Source organism: Stegostoma tigrinum, chromosome 2 (assembly GCF_030684315.1).
Source record: "Stegostoma tigrinum isolate sSteTig4 chromosome 2, sSteTig4.hap1, whole genome shotgun sequence".
In the NCBI taxonomy this organism is placed as follows: domain Eukaryota; kingdom Metazoa; phylum Chordata; class Chondrichthyes; order Orectolobiformes; family Stegostomatidae; genus Stegostoma; species Stegostoma tigrinum.
In genome coordinates, this window is record NC_081355.1 from 98,525,562 (window position 1) to 98,547,115 (window position 21,554).

General features: G+C 39.8%; 1 protein-coding gene across 4 annotated transcripts in view; it reads right to left on the minus strand.

The window, feature by feature from the left end:
- Positions 1-21,554, minus strand: part of LOC125465171 (contactin-associated protein-like 2) — a 1,711,179-nt gene that overhangs the window by 185,403 nt on the left and 1,504,222 nt on the right. For all 4 annotated transcript variants that reach the window (XM_048558395.2, XM_048558386.2, XM_059638055.1 and 1 more), the window contains exon 17: positions 5,938-6,156. In XM_048558395.2, coding sequence (XP_048414352.1) covers positions 5,938-6,156 — 219 coding nt within the window. The remainder of the gene's footprint in view (positions 1-5,937; positions 6,157-21,554) is intronic.

Sequence of the window (21,554 nt, forward strand, 5' to 3'; positions counted from 1 at the left end):
GAGTGGAGCAAATCATGATCATCAGATGCTTACAACATACCACTAGTGAACTTCATAAATAAGGAAAACTTGAAATGATAAAGAGTGGATTTTCAATTCCTAATTGTTAAGTGAAAACCAGGGAATTATAGACCGGTTAGCCTGACGTCACTGGTGGGAAAGATGCTGGAGTCAATTATAAAAGATGAAATTACAAATCATTTGGATAGCAGTAACAGGATAGGTCAGAGTCAGCATGGATTTACGAAGGGGAAATCATGCTTAACTAATCTTCTGGAATTTTTTGAGGATGTAACTGTGAAGATGGACAAGGGAGAGCCAGTGGATATAATATACCTGGACTTTCAGAAAGCCTTTGATAAAGTCCCACTTAGGAGATGAGTGAGCAAAATTAGGGCACATGGTATTGGGGGAAAAATACTGACTTGGATTGAAAATTGGCAGGCTGACAGGGGGCAAAGAGTAGTGATAAACGGGTCCCTTTCAGAATGGCAGGCAGTGACCAGTGGGGTACCACAAGGTTCGGTGCTGGGACCACAGCTATTTACAATATACATTAACGATATAGATGAAGGCATTAAAAGTAATATTAAAAAAATTGCTGATGACACAAAGCTGGGTGGCAGGGTGAAATGTGAGGAAGAAGTTATGAGAATACAGGGTGACTTGGACAGGCAAGGTAAGTGGACGGATGCATGGCAGATGCAGTTTATTGTGGATAAATGTGTGGTTATCCACTTTGGTAGCAAGAACAGGAAGGCAGATTACTATCTAAATGGAGACAAGTTAGGTAAAGGGGAAGTACAACAAGATCTAGGTGTTCTTGTACATCAGTCAAAGAAAGCAAGCATGCAGGTACAGCAGGCAGTGAAGAAAGCTAATGGCACGCTGGCCTTCATAACAAGAGGAATTGAGTATAGGAGCAAAGAGGTCCTTCTGCAGCTGTACAGGGCCCTGGTGAGACCTCACCTGGAGTATTGTGTGCAGTTTTGGTCTCCAAATTTGAGGAAGGACATTCTGGCCATTGAGGGAGTGCAGCGTAGGTTCACGAGGTCAATTCCCGGAAAGGTGGGGCTATCATATGTTGAAAGATTGGAGCAACTGGGCTTGTATACACTTGAGTTTAGAAGGATGAGAGGGGATCTGATTGAGACGTATAAGATAATTAAAGGATTGGACACTTTGGAGGCAGGAAGCATGTTTCCGTTGATGGGGGAGTCCAGAACAAGAGGACACAGTTTAAAAATAAGGGGTAGGCCATTTAGAACAGAGTTGAGGAGAAACTTCTTCACCCAGAGAGTGGTGGATATATGGAATGCTCTGCCCCAGAAGGCAGTAGAGGCCAAGTCCCTGGATACTTCCAAGAGAGAAATGGATACAGCTCTTAAAGATAGTGGAATCAAGAGTTATGGGGATAAGGCAGGTACAGGATACTGATTGTGGATGTTCAGCCACGATCATAATGAATGGTGGTGCTGGCTCGAAGGGCCGAAAGGCCTATTCCTGCACCTATTGTCTACTGTCTAATGTCTGTTCATATTCAGCATTATATGGCAACTGTGAAACATTTATATAAATAAATAAATATATATATATGTATGTATATATATACACATTCATGAGTGGTGATGTCAGCTTGGGAGACAAAGCTGTAGTGTGTTGGTGATTGAAGTAGCAGGATTCTTAAAAGGACAGTTGTTTGTTTAAGTAATTCAGCTGCTGTGACTTAAGAGGACAGAAATGAAACAAATCATTTCTATAGCAGCTAGCTTGAGAAAGTATTCATGTCCTTTAGAAGGAATAAAAGGGATAATCTCTGCTTTCATACTTCTAGTAGGGAGAACTGTTCCTGAGAATTCAATGACTAGAAAATTGTTGGCAATCTGTATCAAATCTATTGTTGAGAACACACCATCAGAAAATTAAACCTCTGGGATGGAGAGTGGCTCCAAGCAGGATAAAACTGTTGTCAAATTCAGTAAGCACTGGCCTGAGAAAGCAGCTGATGCCTAGGCCAAGGCAGAAAATATTGCAATCTTTAGGTTCAGTTGGTTCTGTAGTTCCACGTTAAATTTATATAAGGATTGATATGTCCATGGAAGCAAATGCTGCAGCATCATTGCTTTAATAGAATAAATTCCCTCAATTTAACATTCATTCCTTTCAAATGCTGCAGAGACAAGATATTCTGAAACCTGAGATGGCAAGAACTGCAGATGCTGGAGTCAGAGATAACAAAATGTGGAGCTGGAGGAATTGCTCCTCTCAATTCCACTGGCTGTCCCTTGTAGCCCAAGCAGCAGAGGAACAGGAAAGCTGACATTTCGGGTCAGGAACCTTCTTCAGAACTTTCCTGCTCCTCTGGTGCTGCCTGACCTGCTGAGTTCCTCCAGATCCACACTTTGTTGTCTCTATATTCTGAAACCTGTTCTGTTATTGATAGCCAGTGCTTCCTCATAAATGTTTAGGAAGTAATGTGAGCTCAAAATCTGTTGTTTGTCTTACTCTAGGCTTTAAGAATCTAGTCTGTGCTGGTACTTCAGTCCAATACTGACAGAGGGATGGAAATGGCGTCTCTTACCTAAGGTTAAATTAAGGTTCACCTGCTTGTCAGGTGGCATTGCAAGATACAAAAGTGATGCTCCAAAAGGTTAATGGAGCTCACTTTATTTCAGGACCAACAATTATCCCTAAACCAAGGCCACGAAAATAATTTTTTTGGGTATGGGTTAAATCTGGGACCTTGCTACATTCAGAGTTAGTAGCTACACTTCGGAACAAAGCACTGTAAATTCTGCTTACAAAGGGGGAAAGTCCATCCTTCTTCTCTTGGATGTGTTAATTACACTTAAATGCTAGCTTTAGCTGATCACTGTCAGAAACTTTTGAATTCTGGGTTTCATCTCAACGCATCACTGAGCTTTTAGATGTGATGTGAGATCTGCAGCAATACACAGAGTCATAGAGGTCTCCAGCACAGAGAAAGGCCCTTCTGTCAACTGAGTCTGCACTAGTCAAAACAAGCACCTTACTATTCTAATGCTATTTTCCAGCACTTGATCCATAGCTTTGTATGTCTTGGTATCACAAGTGGACTTCTAAATGCTTATTAAATGTTGTGAGCATTTTTGCTTCTACTACTGTTCCGGTCTATGATCTGTTTGACCCACACTTAGTTACAACCTGGATTTTTGAATCACTAGGTTGTCCCCCACCAAACCCCATCAGCCCAGGGCGATGTAACAAAATCCCGCTTCAGATTGTTATTATTTGCCATATTGTTCTCATAAACATCCTATGATATCAACGTCTCGGATACTGCCTTTTTGGGATGATCAGGAGATTTCGTCCTTTTAAAGCAAATAACCAAGAAATTTTGTTGGTGACATCGTCATTTTTGCACCATGGAATTCCAGATGCAGCTGACTCCATGGAAACTGACTCAGAAAATTGAAATTTTAATTGGCAATTCCCCTGCTTCTGGAGCTTTCAAAAAAGCCCCGTAAGTTCAGAGAATTCTGAGGGTTCTGAGCCACTTAAAATGGGAATTCAAAGCAGCAACCGGCATTCCGATATCAATAATCAAGTGCGGAATGCAGGAGTATCCGTGTGCGCATGCATTCACTCAGCTAAGAGGGAATTACCTGCCCGGTTTTATATACGCTCCCCTGAGATCTGTGAAAGTTCCAGGAAGTGTGAGTACCTAACGTTGGTGTTATATCAGGTAATGTCCTTATGAGGTGAATGTTATATTGTCTCCACTCATTATGCTGATGTCACACACCATCTGCGGCTGGAGACTAGGAATTCTCCTGTACCAGCTCCCTATGCTTCCACTAATTATGTCAGACCAAATACAGTTGTTTTGCAATTAACCTTCTTGTTATCTGAGAACAGTGTCTCTTCTGTAGATCCCCAATGGTGATGTATCTTCCACCAAAAACTAATAGATAAGCCCAAGACACAAAAAGGTTAGTTATAGTGACTAACCTAAATAAACTTTACCCAGTGCTGCATATTATTAGGGGTGGCAAATACCACAGGGATGCCAGGTGTGTCATCGAGGAAAATACTATATGTGGAAGATGAAAAGATCAAAATGCAGTTACACTGATGCAGAAGTTACAGCGTTGCATCCATTGCATGCTCTACCCAAAAAGTTTACCTCAAAATTAAGATCAGGATGGCAAAACCATGTGACAGTAAGAGGGGAAATGCCAATGAGAAAGCAGTGACATTGCCACAATAATACCTGGTTCCTTCACTGATAAAGCCAGATGTCCCCCAATGAATATATCAGTCATAACATTTCATAATGGAACAAACCTTATTTATTAAAGAACTGAAGACAAACTACCTGGTCCAATAGTTTCTTACTCGATTATTTGAATGCAGTTTATTACCCTCTTAAATAAAATATGAAACAAAATTTATCCCCAATATGAGGCTCGTGAACATGATTCTGGGTTAAGGATCTCACTTACTGCCACCTGAGCTGCCCTGATGCACAGTAACTAACTCCACAAAGCCTTTCCGACACATGGTAGCTCCACAACTCATTGCTGACATTTTTTGAACTTTCTGCACTATTTTCAACAACACCTAATCTCCTGCTGGTCTGAGTATGAAACTTTTGGACAATTTACCTTGCACACAGTTCTTCAGCAGATAAAATTTCTGAAATGCAGTAAGTGATATAATCATTATTATTGTTGCTGCCACTACCATGACTTTATTTTTAGCAATTTCTCCTTTTAATGCATCTATTGTCCTGGGCTTTACTTTGAGACACTATAATACCAAAGTAATGAATTTCAATATTTCACAAATGCTCCTGCTGCTGACTGCCAGGAAAAGTTCCACATGTGCTAGTGGCTGTACTGCAAGCCAAGCATGTGTCCACAATCATTCCCGAAGCCTTTTTGGTCAGCAGTAGGAAATACCATGAAGATCAAACTCTGTCACTTTTAACTGACAAGTTGACAAAATTGAATTGCCAGCTTAGTGATGAATGATAAAATGTAGTTGACTATTTCTGTGCATTTTTATTTGACTCTCTAACTAAGAAAACTTGACCTTTAATTTGAAGTAATGTAGATGCTTTTAAATAGGCTAATTTCACATCGTATGTTTCTTCTGACCTAATTCCTGTTTGAAGGCAACTTGTGATTTCAGTTGTTATATCATGTTGCCAACTGAAATTTCTGAACACAAATATAGGTTCTTTTTGCTGCTCAGTTTAATCAATTGAGGTTCAGGAAGAATTCTGATACTGCTCTTTTTTGATTAAATTATTGTGTTTTAAAACTCCCATTGCAATAGACATAAATCTTAAAAGTTCAGTTGTTTTTATGATTTTGAGGGTGTACATGTCCTTCAAATCTGAATGAATTCATGATAATTACTTTCCTCAATCAATATTTAGTCAGGAGTTCCATCCGTTTTTCATCCTTAACATTGGCTCATTGGTAGCAATAGTTGCTGCTGATGAGTTGCTACTGTTAACCAAACGGTAAAGGAGAAATAGTGAGAAAGGGCCTACCACTTCAATTTTCTTTTCAACTGAACCATTAAACCATTAAGTTGATGAAGTATCCAGTATTAATAGGAGTTCAAATAAAAGACAATGATAGTAATTTCTAAACTTCATTCAACATCCTTAGATTCTAGTTTCCAGCTAAAGTTTTGAATGAATAAAAATACATTCAAACAAGAGGAGAAAACTACTAAGATTAAGATCATAAATCTTGGACTTTGGCTACTAACAGTTATGGTTACATGGGATGGAATTATTCCTTAATTGGAAAAAATTAGTTAATGAATTAAAAGTCAACAATGACTTCCTAAAATGCATGTTGTGCTTGCTAATAATGAAATTGATGTGAATTAGATGGGTCTGTAAGTATATTGAATGGCAACTTAGCTTTAACAACTTACCCACATAGAGCTGGCTGTAGAGTTCCAGTCTAGTATGACCCTGACTTGGTGCCTTCCTGAAATCCCTGCGCAGTAGATCCACTTGAAGGCTTGCTTCCTTCACATTGCGTTCAGCAATTACCCGATGCCATTGGTCATCATTCAAAGGATTTGGAGATCTCACTGTTAGTTCCTCTGGGCCATTACCCACATCAAATGAAAATGTTACCTCGGTAGGTGCTGGAAATACAATGATCATAATTCAGTTCTCATTTCATAAAATAGAAAAATTATACATATTTGTTGAGGGAAAGGGAAATTGGCGATAATGGTAAGATGCAACATGGACAGTGTTTAGAATAATTAAACTATATTTGCATTTTAGGTTGATTCGGTATTCCCTATTCTTAAAAGTCTTTTGCATTCTTAAACTTCTGCAATATAATACAAGAATCTTAATTGCTTGTAATTCCAAATTCCATCATAAATTTTGTAATACTGATATTAATACAAACGAAAGTCTTTCTCTTCAAGAGTGTCACCATAAAATGTTGTGAAAATCCAAAATTATTCACTTCCTTCATTTGGCATGAATATATAGGAAGTCGCTGACAGGACTTCCATTACATTTTTCCTCCCAAAGGGGAAGAATGATAATTACATTACTAGATTTTGGAAAGATGATATAAGTTTCTGCTGTAATTTGCCAATTATCTATATGCCAACTCAGAAATACATGGAAAAGCAGGATCCATGTTTGGTTTGCTCTCCAATTTATGATAATGCACCATCTTTCAAACCTGTACTGACGTATGTTTATTTTATGTTTAAATGCGCCTTCCACAAAATCAGGACGTATGCCAAACCAACAGAATCTATCTTCATCTTACACATCTGACTTACGTGGCCAAGTAGACCAACACTTGAAAACACCAGATTACACACTGATTGTGACGTCTTAATTTGGTCTACTGACTAGAACTTTCACTTTAGAACAACCATATTAATGTAAGCATTATTTTACATTCTTCATTTTTCACTGGCTTTTAACAAACACTGAACATTTAACACAGTTAGATTACATCCTGATGTGTGGCGCTCCACTATGACAGGTCTCCATCTTATGCTGTATATATTCTGATGGTAGTCAGTCTGTTCGTCAGCCAGTCAACTAATTATATGATATAATTGTAATCTAAGTAGGTATTAGAGCCCAGGCTTTATATGTACATCTGAGGTGTTGTATTAACGTACGTGGATAGCATTTATAACACTTCCGTACATCTGACTCAACACAAATCTTCTGTATGTTATTTGGGCTAACGTAGAAAATTTAAAGCATATTAGTGATTAAATGGTTGCCCATTTAAGACTGAGATAAAAAGGATTTCTTTCTCAGAGTGGTTAGTCAATCTTTGGAATTCTTTCCACCAGAGGACTGTGGAGGCTGAGTCATAGAGTCATATAGCACAGAAACAGACCCTTTGGTCCAATTCGTCCACGCTGACAAGCCAATGCTGAACATAATGCCAAACTAAACTGGTCGCACCTGCCTGCTCCTGGCCTATATACCTCCAAACCTTTACTATTCAAGCACTTGTTAAAGTATGTTGTAACTGCGCCCACACCCACCACTTCCTCAGAAAGTTCATTCCACACGCGAAACACCCTTTGTGTGAAAATTGCCCCACGTCTTTTTTAAATGTCTCTCCTCTCACCTTAAAAATATGCCCCCTAGTCTTGAAATTCCCCATCCTAGGGAAAGGACACCTACCACTAACCCTATATATGCCCTATATATGATTTTATAAACATCTATAAGGTCATCTGTCAATTTCCTCCTCTCCAGTGAAAATGTCACAGCCTATCATGAAGTATTTTCGAGTCTGACAAAGACAGACTTTTAATCAGTAAGGGAATAAAGGATGACAGAGATGTCAAGGGGTGGTGGTATATAATTTAGAGTAATTTCAGGCCCACACTCTGGTGATCATAACACTAACCTGGGTCTAGAGATGATGAAGGAAGCAATGCTAATGCCTCTGACACTTGGAGGACTGCAAGAAACCAGGCCTGTGTTCAGCTCCACATAGGTGGTGAGCCTCTGTGCTCCAGTGGAAGAAACAAACTGGAGATGAAGTGATAATGGGAACTGCAGATGCTGGAGAATCCAAGATAATGAAATGTGAGGCTGGATGAACACAGCAGGCCCAGCAGCATCTCAGGAGCACAAAAGCTGACAGGTCAAGGAGGTGGGATGAGGTTAGTAGGTAGGAGATGAAGGTGCGGCTTCACCAGCTTCAAAATCTCCCCTTCCCCCACCGCATCCCAAAACCAGCCCAGTTCGTCCCCTCAACCCACTGCACCACACAACTAGCCCAGCTCTTCCCCTCCACCCACTGCATCCCAAAACCAGTCCAACCTGTCTCTGCCTCCCAAACCTGTTCTTCCTCTCACCCATTCCTTCCTCCCACCCCAAGCCGCACCTCCATCTCCTACCTACTAACCTCATCCCACCTCCTTGACCTGTCCGTCTTCCCTGGACTGACCTATCCCCTCCCTACCTGCCCACCTATACTCTCCTCTCCATCTATCTTCTTTTCTCTCCATCTTCGGTCCGCCTCCCCCTCTCTCCCTATTTGTTCAGAACCCTCAGCCCATCCCCCTATCTGATGAAGGGTCTAGGCCCGAAACATCAGCTTTTGTGCTCCTGAGATGCTGCTGGGCCTGCTGTGTTCATCCAGACTCACATTTCATTATCTTGGAGATGAAGGGAGGCAGGGGAATATCAGGCAGAACAGCAGAGGTATTCAGTGGATTAGAGAACAGGCTGGGTGACTACTAACAAGTTCTGTCCACCGTTGTGACCTGGCTGAGCTGTATCCATGGAAAGGGCCGCAACAGTCCTAGAGAGAACACAAAGTGGCTGTTGGATATGCTCTCAGACCAGCACTTCAACAACGTCACCATGGATACAGAGCATCAATGGCAAGGCTACAGGGTAATGGGGCACCATGACCTCACTCCGGGTATGGTTTCTTCCTCAGGAATCAGGGAAGTACCTTCAGACACTCACATGGATGGGGTGTGTCATTCAAATACACCAAGGAATTTATCACAGGACATTCTTCCTTTTCTCTGCCAGTTAACCACACTGAGATCAGTAGTTCTGGCACAGGAAGGTGCAACTGCTCCCTCTGTTGGTTGCAGTCAAAGCTCAAGAGTCTCATTTCAGGAACAGGGCATTGGTGGATTGGGTGAAAGTGAGGAGCGTGGCCCTGTGGTAGTGATACTGTAGGCAACACAGAGACAATCTGATTGAGTAATGACATGAGATAGCATGTGACTTTCAAGGTAGTGTGTACATAGCTTTGCTTGGCACAGGACCTGTAAGCATGCTTCCGTCCAGGAGCTGATGGTCGTGGGAGTACACATTGTTGTGCAATTCTACACTCTTAGCACAAAAGCAAGGTGGGAAGAAACCGGAGCACCCGGAGGAAACCCATAACGTAAATAGAGACAAATGAATCTTAAATAATTCAATGATCTACGGCAAAAATTTGAAGCAGCAAGTTCTCAGTGAGTAGATTTTAAAAAAAATCACAGTAAGGTTTTTACAGTTCACTGTCTGATTGGTCCAGGCATCATGAATCTCATTTTGAGCACTCCTATCATTTGCTCCATCACGGGCTTTGTGGAGGCATGTGCACTATTGTATCTCCATTTGGCATGGATCTGAGGGCTTCTCGCTGTTGTCATCTCACTGGTCAAATCCAGTATTTTCTCCCTGTAGGGAATGAGGCGACTCATGTCCATCAGCACCACCCTCGCTTAGTCCTTTTCACCCAGATATGAGGCAAAAAAGTGGAATTTCGTGTAATGGGAAAGAGTGTCAGTAGTGAGTTACATGCAGGAGAGGTGGGGAGATGTCCCCAGTGAGTGAGTAGGTAGTTCAGAGGGCAGGAATGGTTAGTAATTTGCAAGTATGAGGTGTGTGAGAGTCATTGAGTGGAGACGATGCAAGTAACGCTTAGAGTTTTCATCTATGAGCCTTGCCACGAGGTGCGTGCAGTGACAGAGTCAGAGTGAGTGGTAGCCCTGTGAGATTGAGGTAGCAGATGGTTGTACATACCCTTGCCCTGCTGGGGTTCCCACTTCACCCAGGATACAGTACTGAACCAGGCTGATACTGGGTCCAGGCTGCCTTTGGCAGTCACCAAGAGAAAGGATGGACCGCAATACCTCCAAGTCCCACTCCCCAAACAAATTTTAAATATAACCAGGTTAATATTAAGGCTGAATATAAGGTCTCGGACTGTGTCAATTTCAGTATCCTGAACAGGCCTGCCAAGTTTCTTTAGTAAAGAGCAAATAACTGGTTTATTACCTTAAATAGGCTTAATTAACAATGCATGATCATTATCATTGGATCATATATATATCAACTCCTCTAAAAATCAATACACGCACACAAACATCTCTGAAGTGAAGCAAGGAAATGAAAACTCTGCAGAGTATTAACTTTAAAGTGCTTTAGCTAAGTAACTAATAGTTAAACTCATGAAAACTGAGAAGTTACAGGCTGTCCTAAAAGGTGTTCTGATTCTGGACTTATATTCTGCACACAGACAAAATCTGCTCGCATTGGGTCTTCCTGTAAGAGTTGTGACTGACTAAAGTCCCTTTGCTTCTGAAAGTAGGGAAAATTTCAATGAATTTAGGAGATGCAGGATTCAAAGGAATAGTGATTAAGGAAGGTCACCAGCACAGAAAACCTCACTATTCTAATTCTTTCATTTCAAATAATGATGTAGCCTAGAAAATAATATGGTTGCAAACTGGTTAATCTAAGCTCAGCTTCAATTCAATAGAGTTGTTAATGGACTCAGATTTTCAATAAAAGATTCTGTGAATGTTGCTCTGTGCAGGTAATAAAATTGATATTTGTATCATTTTTCCTGTGGTCTGATGGGTTGGCACTAGGAATGATTTACAATCGACTATGTAGAAGGCTACAGCATTAATACAAAGCTGCATTGCTTTTGAAATGGTTTTGCCTTCATTTGTTGTACTGGCTATAAAGGAAAATCGTATCATTTCTCAGTACAATACTACTCATCGAAAATTCCTCAAAAATCATTGAGCAGCTTTAGGCAGGCCACAGTAGGGTATTATTTCCACACAGAAGTATCTCAAATGCTAAGTGTCTACAATGTTCTGAAGGAAAATGAAAACTTCATTACAAAATTATATTTTTGTTCATTTTCGTCCTGAAGCAGCCTTCAGCCAGGATGGGACTACAGGTTGTAGCAATCTGCTATCGTCTCCTTTCATTTGCCAGATTCTCAGTGGATCTTTGATTGTGAGCATCAGGAAGGTATGGGGTATGTTTGTACATCCGAGAATTGTGTGCACAAATGGGTCGGGAATATGGGGTTTGTGGGTGTCATATATACTTGCAGCATCAGTCAGGATTGGGGCCCATGAAATATATCACAGGGATGATGTTGCCAGTTATTGTACGCCTGCTGCTGCACTGGCTCACCTAATAGGTACCTACCACAATGTTAGTTCAGTTGTAACCCACTTGCTTTGCAGAATCACAATATCACAGAATTGTTACAGCTCAGAAGAAGGTCATTTAGCCCATTATGCCCACATTCCTTTCCAAATTAAGATCCCTCTCAGTGTCTTTTGCAGCAACTGTGCACATTGTTCATTTTCAATAACTACTTAATTCCCTTTTAAATATCTCTAGATTAGTAGGGCAATGATTTTCCATTCTTGGTACTTAAACACATGAACTAAAGTTGGAGTCAACACAATGCGGAGCTGGAGGAATGCAACAGGTCAGGCAGCATCAGAAGAGCGGGAAAGTCCTGATGAAGGGTCTTGACCTGAAATGTCGACTTTCCTGTTCCTCTGATGCTGCCTGACCTGCTGTGTTCCTCCAGCTCCACACTGCATTGACTCTGACTCCAGCATCTGCAGTTCTTGCCATCTCCGAATGAACTAAAACGGCCAGTTTCATGTAATATCATAGAACATAGAACATTGAACCCTACAGCACAGTAATGGGCCCTTTGGCCCATGACGCTGTGTCAAATTAAACTAATCCCTTCCGCCTGTCTCTGGTCCGTATCGCTCCATTTCTCGCATATTCATGTGCGTATCTAAAAGCCCCTTAATCACCCCTATCGTATCTGCCTCCTCACTACCCCTGGCAGCTTGTTCCAGGCTCCTACCACTCTCTGTGTAAAAAACATGCCCTCACATCTCCTTTAAACTTTCCCCCTCTCACCTTAAATGCATGACCTGCAGTCTTAGATATTTCAACTGTTATCAGAGATACCGGCTGTTGAACAAGACCAAGGTCTTGACTTCCCATGAAAGTGGACGTAAAATAAAACACTATATCTTTGGAAGGACAGCAAAGGAGTTCTCCGCTTCACCTTGCAAACAGTCATCTCCAATTAAAACCACCCGGAAAGTTTGACTGGTCATATACTGGTATGTATAAATTTTACATCATTTTATCTGTAGAGAATTAGTGACTACACTTCACAAGTAATTCACATCTCTGAAAGGGTTTGCAATATACTGAGGTGTTGAGAGGTGCTCTGCAAATGTAGGTCCTTTCTTGGGGATCAGATTTAAAACTCATTCATTTGTACAGCTCAGCACAAGACTACATATTTAACGCACTAAGGCTTTGGATGTGGGAAACATGATTTATGTGCAAGTCCATTCAGCAAAAGTAATTCACACAATATACCTGAATTTCCAAATTTGATGCATAAATATGTTAGCAGTGTATCCTTCAAACTATTTTGTCATCCAGAACTTGAGAGGTGTGTTTGAAATAAGTTTTTGAGGAGCTGTTTATAATTCTTGTATTTAAATAGTCACCTGTTAATATACAATCATGAAATCTTGATTGGGTAGAAACTGAATTCAATTCCCTTTCGAAACTCATCAACTAAAATACTCACTATCTATTTCCACTGGGTCTATAAAGCTGCCTTCCAATTGCAAGTTACGAAAGCCAACAAAATCACATCCCTTCAACCATGTGGGTAAATATCCTCTGTGGATACCATTATCTCCAAAGTGGTTAACATCAGAAAATTCCGTCTCTGATGCTATGATAATCAAATCCTTCCACTTTTGGTAATTGAGCTGTGCCTGCTTTTGCACAATTGCTGTAACAATTAGATCTTAATATAGACTGGTATAAGATTAGCTTGCCCTTTTAGGGATTATGCGCAGTTAAACAATTCTTTCGGGAGTTCATGGAGCTGACAAACTAAAGGTTCCTGCCAACTCTACTTTGCTATTTGATTCATGTGTGCTTATCTGCGACTGCATGTACAGAATTCCACTGCTCAGTGGACAAAATGGAATATTTTAATCTTTACTAACATTCAAAAAATGGCATTTAAACATGAAATATTGAGGTCATTGCTTGAACTTTTGTGTTGTTTACTGTTATCCTACAAAGTTGAAGCACTCAGAGAGATTTCATTGCCAAAATTTTAACAACTTCACACCAGAATTACAATTCACATAGTTTATTCTTAGAAAGACAAACTTTCTTAATATCAATACAAACTATTTAATAAAATTATCATGGACTCAGGACCATTATCTCTGAAGGTGATTCATATTAAATATGGATATTCACAATACAGGTAAGGAATAAGTGGTATAACTTAAATCCCCCTGAAGTCAAGGACACATGCAGCAATCAACTTTTCAGTTGCTTTCTGTTGAATATGTAAGTTGGATTACAAATGTAAAACCATGATGCTTACTGTATTTGGTTAAATGAGAGTGTGCACTTGTCAAAAAACAAACAGCAGAACGTTCCTGGAAGCAAAGACCTGCAAGCATGGAGCAGGCATTTTAAAGCATTATGAATAAAGTATATTATGCATGTACACGCTGGTGTGTCATCTCTGCATATAAAAACAGATGTAAAAACACACAAAACCACCCCTTGGTGAATTGAGGCCCGTAAGTGGCCAACAAATTTAGAGAAGGGCATTTAGCAGTGGGTCAGCCAATAAACTTGAGGTCGAGGTGTCCTCCTGATCGAGGGGCCTGTTGGTAGGAAAGCACATTTGTGTCAAGGATTGTTTAACAAATAGCTTCCCCACTCCAGTCATCTCTCTTTATTTCCAATAATTCTTCTGGTCTGGGGACTGCTGCAATCTCAGCAATGGCCACTTCTGCCAGTGATGCTGCTGGAACTAAAGAGCTCTTGGCCCTCAGATTGGCCAGCAACTTTTGGAGACAGGACTTTTGCTTCTAAAGGCCCCTCTAAGTGATATTAGACTCCTGAGTGCCATATAATTTCATGGGGTTGCTGGAAATTGCTGTGTGGAAATCCTCTGGATTTTTGGGTGGTGGTCGAGGCCATTTCCATGGGCATTAAATTCAGCCCCAACTGTAAGCCACATGGTTCAAAACTACTGAATACAGCCATTACACAGTCTGAATGTTCAACTGACAAATTTAAATATAATGTTAAGGAAATGGGAAAAGTGATACCACTGAGCAGGCAATTAAATCTGTTTAGTTCCTGACAATAGCAAGCTACATGACATATGGGGATCTCTTACCTTTTTGCACATTTTAAGCAGGGATGTAATTTCCCTAAAAGCTTGTAGCTGGAGAAATGCGTTCAGTGATATAATAAAATGTTACTATTGATGATTCATAATGGAGTAGGATCACAAGTCTTTTAACTCAAAGCCCATCACTTTACAAGTGGCTAATTTAACAGTGAAGAATCAGTATTTCTAAAATGTAACGAGTTTTAGATTCCAATAATTCACTGTACATCGAAATATTTAGGACATTATCTGGCAGATTGTTCAAACCTGCGAATAAATATCGAGCAAGCTAAAGAGTGATTTGTTAGACAATAGACAATAGACAATAGGTGCTGGAGTAGGCCATTCGGCCCTTTGTGCCAGCACCACCATTCATTATGATCATGGCTGATCATCCACAATCAGTATCCTGTTCCTGCCTTATCCCCCTTGTTATGTTTCTCAAAAGAAAAAAAAGTCTATCATTTCTGCTCATTAAAACATAGAGTGAGGTTTTGATGACAGAAGTTTACATAAAATTAAAGAATGTTTCAAATCTGAAAAGTTCATAGGCTATGATCAATAGTACTGATTGAACAGAAGAATATTATTTATGACAAAATTCATATTAAATGCTACTCCTTTCAAGAGATTAGTAGTAATTGTTTTATGTCACCATCAAACAACTGTTAAGTATAGTTTATTACACTTGAAAGTGAATTTATCAGAGGCAAATTGAAAATGTTACAACTGTTACATAAACCCTGAGGTGGTAAAAGGTTAATAATTTCTAATGAGCAAATTATCAGCTTTCGTATTGTTTGGTTAATATTCCAGTCTAATGTAAGGGATAGATCTGCTGGGAGTAGAAATGTATCAATTGTAATTTACCTCTAATCAGAAGGGAAGCTCATTATGCTGTTCTATTTCTCTACTACACACAATCAAATAAGGGTAACAGAGGGAAATTGCTAACTTGGACAGGATAAGGAACAGCAAGTGTAATAAGAATATTATTATAGAGATTATTTCTAAAGTATAAAGTTAAGAAAAGCAATTCAACCAAGATAAAAGGTAAAATAAGTTAGAGACGTTAAGACTGGTCATAATAGCTCAAGTAGAAAACAAAGTGCAAAAACATATGAATAAGAAGAAAGATTTCCTTGTAAATTATGCCTTTCATGACCTCATGTTGTCTCAAAGTAAATCTAAAGTGTTGCCCCATTTGTAAATCTATGAACAAAAATATAAACTGCTGGAGAAACTTAGCTGCTCTGGCAGCATCTCAGGAGAGAGCAGAATTAACATTTTGCGTCCAGTGAACCTTCAACAGAACTCAAACGTGACCTGAACGGGACCGAAAACATTAGCTCTGCTTTCCCTCCACAGATGCTGCCTGACTTGCTGTGGCTCTGCAGCAACTTTTACTTTTGTTTCAGACTTTCAGCACCTCCTGGTCTTGGTTTCACTGCATAAATTTATCAAATTAGGCAAACAATTTGCGCAAAGAAAGCTCCACAAATAGCAATGTGACTACTGCCAGATAACCTGTTTTAGCGATATTGATTAACAGACAAGTATTTACCTGGACACCGAGGAGAACCGACCTTCTCTTTTTCAAATTGAACTTTTGGGAATTTTTATCGTCACCTGAGAAAACTGATAGGGTCTTGGTTTATCATTTTAATAGAAAGATTTTGAGGAAGAAGTTTATGGGGTAGGACTTGAACCAACAGCCAAGCAAGACAGCTGCCAGCTGAGCCACTGAATAAGACAATTATGAAGCTTTCCTATTAAATCAATCACAGCATGTGAAATTACAAGTTGAGTCAATGAGATCAACAAAAGATTCCAAAAGTGATTTTGTTGTTATACATAAACAAATTCTCCTAATATTTGGTTATGAAGAACATGGGCATTACCCTGGATTTTTGAGATGGAAATAAAGTGAATAACAAAATAAATAGAATTTATGTTATAAGAGTCACTGTCACTCGAATAAGTTAAAGGAATACAGGTCGTCAAATCCTTGTGTATTAAAAGTGGTCACAAGGTAAAGTTGCCATAGTCCCAGAGGACCACAGAGCTACTCTTTCATTACATATGGAAAGTCATGAGGGAGGCCTTCCTACTGTGATGGCATTTTACCATCAGTGGGGAAGTTAGCAAAGGGCCCTCTCACCCAGAGGCAAATTAAACAGTGAGTGGCCGATGAAGGGCTTCCTTCCATTGTTGCTGACATGCTACCAGCAGCAGGTGGGTCCTCATGACACATCATTAGGTGAACCCTGACTTCGTTTTTAACGGGCTATCGATCAGGTACTTTGTGACACACAGAGGGGCCACCTATGATGACAGCCACCCCGTGGCAACACTCACTCCTGCCCTTACCAAGTAATCTTCAAACCCGCACTCTAAGGCCAGTCTGTCTGGTATGGGTGATTGCCAACTCTACTCACCTTACTGCAACCATGGAGCCAATTTTGCTTCCCTCATCTGAATGCAGTCCCAGCGGTGGCAACCACTCGTGAATAGCTTGCAGCTTTTGTAGACAAATGCTTGTTCCAATGAGTCCAAGCAACAATTCATTAGTTGCCTAATTGACATAAGGCACTTGGACCACTATTGTCTGGACTTAAAGCGGCCATAGCTTTCCATCCTATAATGTCAATCCAGCACTGCTATTCAGTCAAAATTCTGGAAGAACCTCCCTCACAGTACTTTTGATGTGCCTACACTGTTTGATCTGCAGCATTCAAGGAGACATCCTATTTCTCAAGGGAAGTAAATGATGGTCAACAGACACTGGCTTACTGGTGATACTTATGTCACACGATTGAACAGAAGAATCATCTTGTCAGTCCCACAGTGGTTTCTTGCGTGTCAAAAAATGCTCACTGGTTTATTGTGAAATTTTGCAGGTTCATGTTGGATTTCTGACAGGCTGTCATTGTTTGTTGTTTTAACCTCATGGATGATACTGATATCAGTGACTGCCTTGCAGGTTAAAACATTTTTACCTGAGCTCTATTTTAGCCTCCAGATATGTTTCCTGAACCTGACATGTATTTCCAGTGTACCCTCGTTTTATTACCTTCAACACTAAAATCTCCATCTCAAAATGTCAATTAAGTTGATCTTGAGTTATGGATTTTAAGGATTTGCCTTCCACTGGCATTCAACCAACGAGACTATAGTTTCACCGGTCATCATTCTATTCCTCTTGCACAATTTGCAAAGTCCGAGGACAATAGAAAAATTCAGCTGAAGCCTGTGTGATTATTCTGCTTTTCTTTACCATATACCATAGTTGTATCTACTAATTGTTACTTAACTTCTGCTAATAAATATATATTTTTACATCTGCCATCATTATCAAAATATATAATTAACTCCTGTGTCATACCTTCAAAATTCATAATTAGGTTTCTCTGTTCATTCTTGAGCATTCCTACCTTTGCTGTCAGTATTCTTAATTTAGCATATGCAAGCAAAGTCTTTATTATTCTTTTCATTTTCTTGCTCATTTTTCTTTGTATGCTCCTCTCTTTTTTGACTTCCCCGATGCAGTTCATTATAATTTCAATGTTTTTCATTAGTACGGTTAGCCATATTTTTAATAAGCCTCAGTTTGCTTTAACCTTTCTTCTTACCCGCAAAATTCTATCCCTTGATGGAATGTATAAAAGGTACTGCGATGAAGCATTCTGACAGGATAATGAAATGCCTGGAGAGCAGAGTGTTGTAAAAGTGAGTCAACATAATTTTGTGGGAAGGAACTTCAGCCTCAATAATTTATTTGAGAAATGACTGATCTTGTAGAAAATGGAAATTCTGATGTGATGAACCTAGATTCCAAAAGGCTTTTGATACCATGATTGATAAAACATTATTACACAAGTTAGGAGGAAACTGTATTGGAAGCGAACTGCTGAAATGGATTTAAAGCTGATTAGGCTAGTGAAAACAAAATATGATTATGAGTGGAGCTGTGCTGATTTGGAAAGAAGTCACTCACAGGATGTACTGTAGTATTATGTGATTCATATAAATCGTGACAATATAACTGATCACATAAATCTGACAGGACACTCGCCCAGAATGAGAACGTGCAGAGTCTTAAACATTGCAGTAAATAGTTGTGTTTGAGAACTTACTCTGTTTACATGTAAATAAAGGACTGTCATAGAATGTAAGGAGCTGACAGCTTGCATAATTATCGGGAGTATGAAGCCTTAGGAACAGTATATGTGCAGACACTCACACATTGATGTACTCCATAACAATATGTCAATTTGCAGTTGAAAGTATTAAGCTTAAAGCACAAGGCAAAGCATGGTGGCAGCTCGGAAAATTCTTCCAGAGCCAGGATCTAATATTAAAACAGAGTTTAAAGGACACAGTTGAAATGAGACGTCATGAAGGCAGCGCAGGATTTTGGAAAGCTTCAAAGGTGCAACTGAGTGACAACAGGAAGCCGGCCAAAAGCTCAAACAATATTGAGAAAAAATGGCTGGCAAAGAAGAAGACACCAGAGGCAGGAAAAAGAGCCAATAAAGACCCATGGAAGACTTAAATTTCAGGGCTGCAGGGTAAGAAGACTCCAAAAGGGTGGGAAAAATAACTTTAGATGGCTTCAAAACCTAGCCTTGAACTAGGAAAACTCTGGAGAATCAAACCACAAAATGGGAATGCTTCAGTATTAAGAAAGAAAAATCCAAATGTTCATCCAGGAAGGTCATGCACAATAGTCCTTTTGAATGGTGGTTCAGGTAGAGGCCACGCCATAATATCAACATTTGTTAATAAAGAAGGTCGACAACAAGGCAGCAAGTGTGAACTCTAGACACAGCACATTCAGGTGAAGGAGCAATGCAATTAAATCAGCGTGATTTAAATGCTGTAGGTCAAATAGCGGAAGATGTTCTGGCTAAGAGAAAGCATGGAAGAAAATCCTACGGGGGGATGATACAGTGATTAAAGCATTTGATATGTTTTTTAGCTCCAAAGAAATTCAGTGATAGAACAGATAAGATTTAATTCAGGAAAATCAGTTGAAGCCTTTTCAGTGTATTCGTATCATCTAGCGGGTACAGAGACTTGAAGGGTAAGTTAAATAGATAGAGTATAATAATTTGTATCAAGGACGAGATGTTATCAGAGTTTCGTCAATCCAAGGAGAATTTGAAGTCGCAATTATTGATTTTTTTTATTTTCAAGAAGGTAGTAAACCCATTTGCTTGTGCACTCTCTGGGAAGTTCCATATCCTCAGACGGGAAAAATAATATCTCCATTGGACAGCTTGCTTGAAAGTGGCCAAACTGACACATTGGTGCTCTGTGCTAGTGACTGTTCCCAAGGCAAATGGAGAATTATGATTCAGTGTGGATTGCACTGTCAGCCAAAGAAATAAGTCTGGAAATCAATCCCATAGAACAGAACAGAGTACAGAGTACAGTACAGGCCCTTCAGCCCACAATGTTGTGCCTTCCTATAGCAAGGTGACCAAAACTGTACTATTTCAACTGTCGAACATTATTTGGAGGCAAAATTGTCAACAAGCAAGTTTTTTCACAAAACTAGATATAACAGGTGCATTTCAGCAGACGTCCTTGGGCCAAGAGTCAAGCTTGCTGAATACTTTTATTACACTGTTCAACTGTCTACCAATTGGGATCTCCTCTGCATGAGAGATTTTCCAAAGGATATGTGGAAGGAAAATAGGGAATAATGTATTGTATGGATAACATCCTGATTAATGATAAAATGAAGAAGGACTGTGACCAGGGGGTTATGGATGCTTTAAAGGCAAAGCTGAAACTAAGCCTTAGATTAAATGAGAAATGTCAATTCTCCAGAATAACAATTACATTCCCAGAACATGTCACCCAAGAACAAAGCGTCATGGTGGATTTTATTAAGGAAAGAGCTAGCAGTGAATTTCTGACATCAATGTGAGTAAATGATGTACAGTTTTTCTCTGGTAAGATGAAAGCCTGTCCTGAACTCAGCCAGTCTTACTAAGCCAATAAGGCCTCTTTTAAAAAATGCTTGTAATCCAATAGTGGGGAAGAACAGATTTCAGTTTATGGAAGGATTAAAAAGAATCTAATTTCTACAGATATTTTGGCACAATACAATCTAGGCTTATTCACAATATAAGCAACACATACATCTTTCATAGGGCTAGAAACTCTCCTCGCTCATGTGCAAATTGGTAGGAAATGAAAAACTCATTTTTTTCCTTCGAGAGCTTTGATGGAGACTGACCAGAGGTGTGCGCCCATAGGGAAGGGAACACTGGCATTTTCATGGAGATGAAAAGTTCACAGATTACCTCATGGCACTTAAATTTCAAGTCAAGATGAATGACAAGCTATATAGGAGCATCAAAGGGATTGGAAAAAAAATTAAAACTATTTCTGTACATGCAAAAAATCAGGCTTAAACTGGTAGGATATGACTGTGGAACAGTTCATGTTCCAGGCAAGATGCAAGTATAAGCGAATACACTCTAAACAGAGCAGAGGATTGTGCAAGAATGGGGAGATTTACTCCTCAAGAATTGCAGTTCTATTCTGTAATAACCATAATCATATCACCAGCAACTGAGGGAAAACTCAGACAAATTCATGCAGCCTTAAAATCTGACAGGGTCTGCACAAAGGTCAGACAACCTTGACTGCAAGGATGGTCAAAATATAGTCTCGCAGACTCAATGTCAAAGAGATATTGTATGTAAGTAGAAATGATGCTTGGCAATAGGGAAAGATTTCTTGGTGCATGGCCAGAGAATGGTTATCACATGGTTCATGGAAAGTGAAATCCCACACAATCTCCAGTATGGGCATCTTGCTATCACAAAGTGCAGAACATCTCTCATGCACAGGAGATCCCAGTTGGTAGAAAGTTCTGGAATTCCCCCCCAATGGCATTGTAGGTTAACTCGCAGCACTTGGACTGCAATGGTTCAAGAAGGCAGCTCACCACTGCCTTCTCATGGGCAACTAGGGATGGGCAATAAATGATGGCCAACCAGT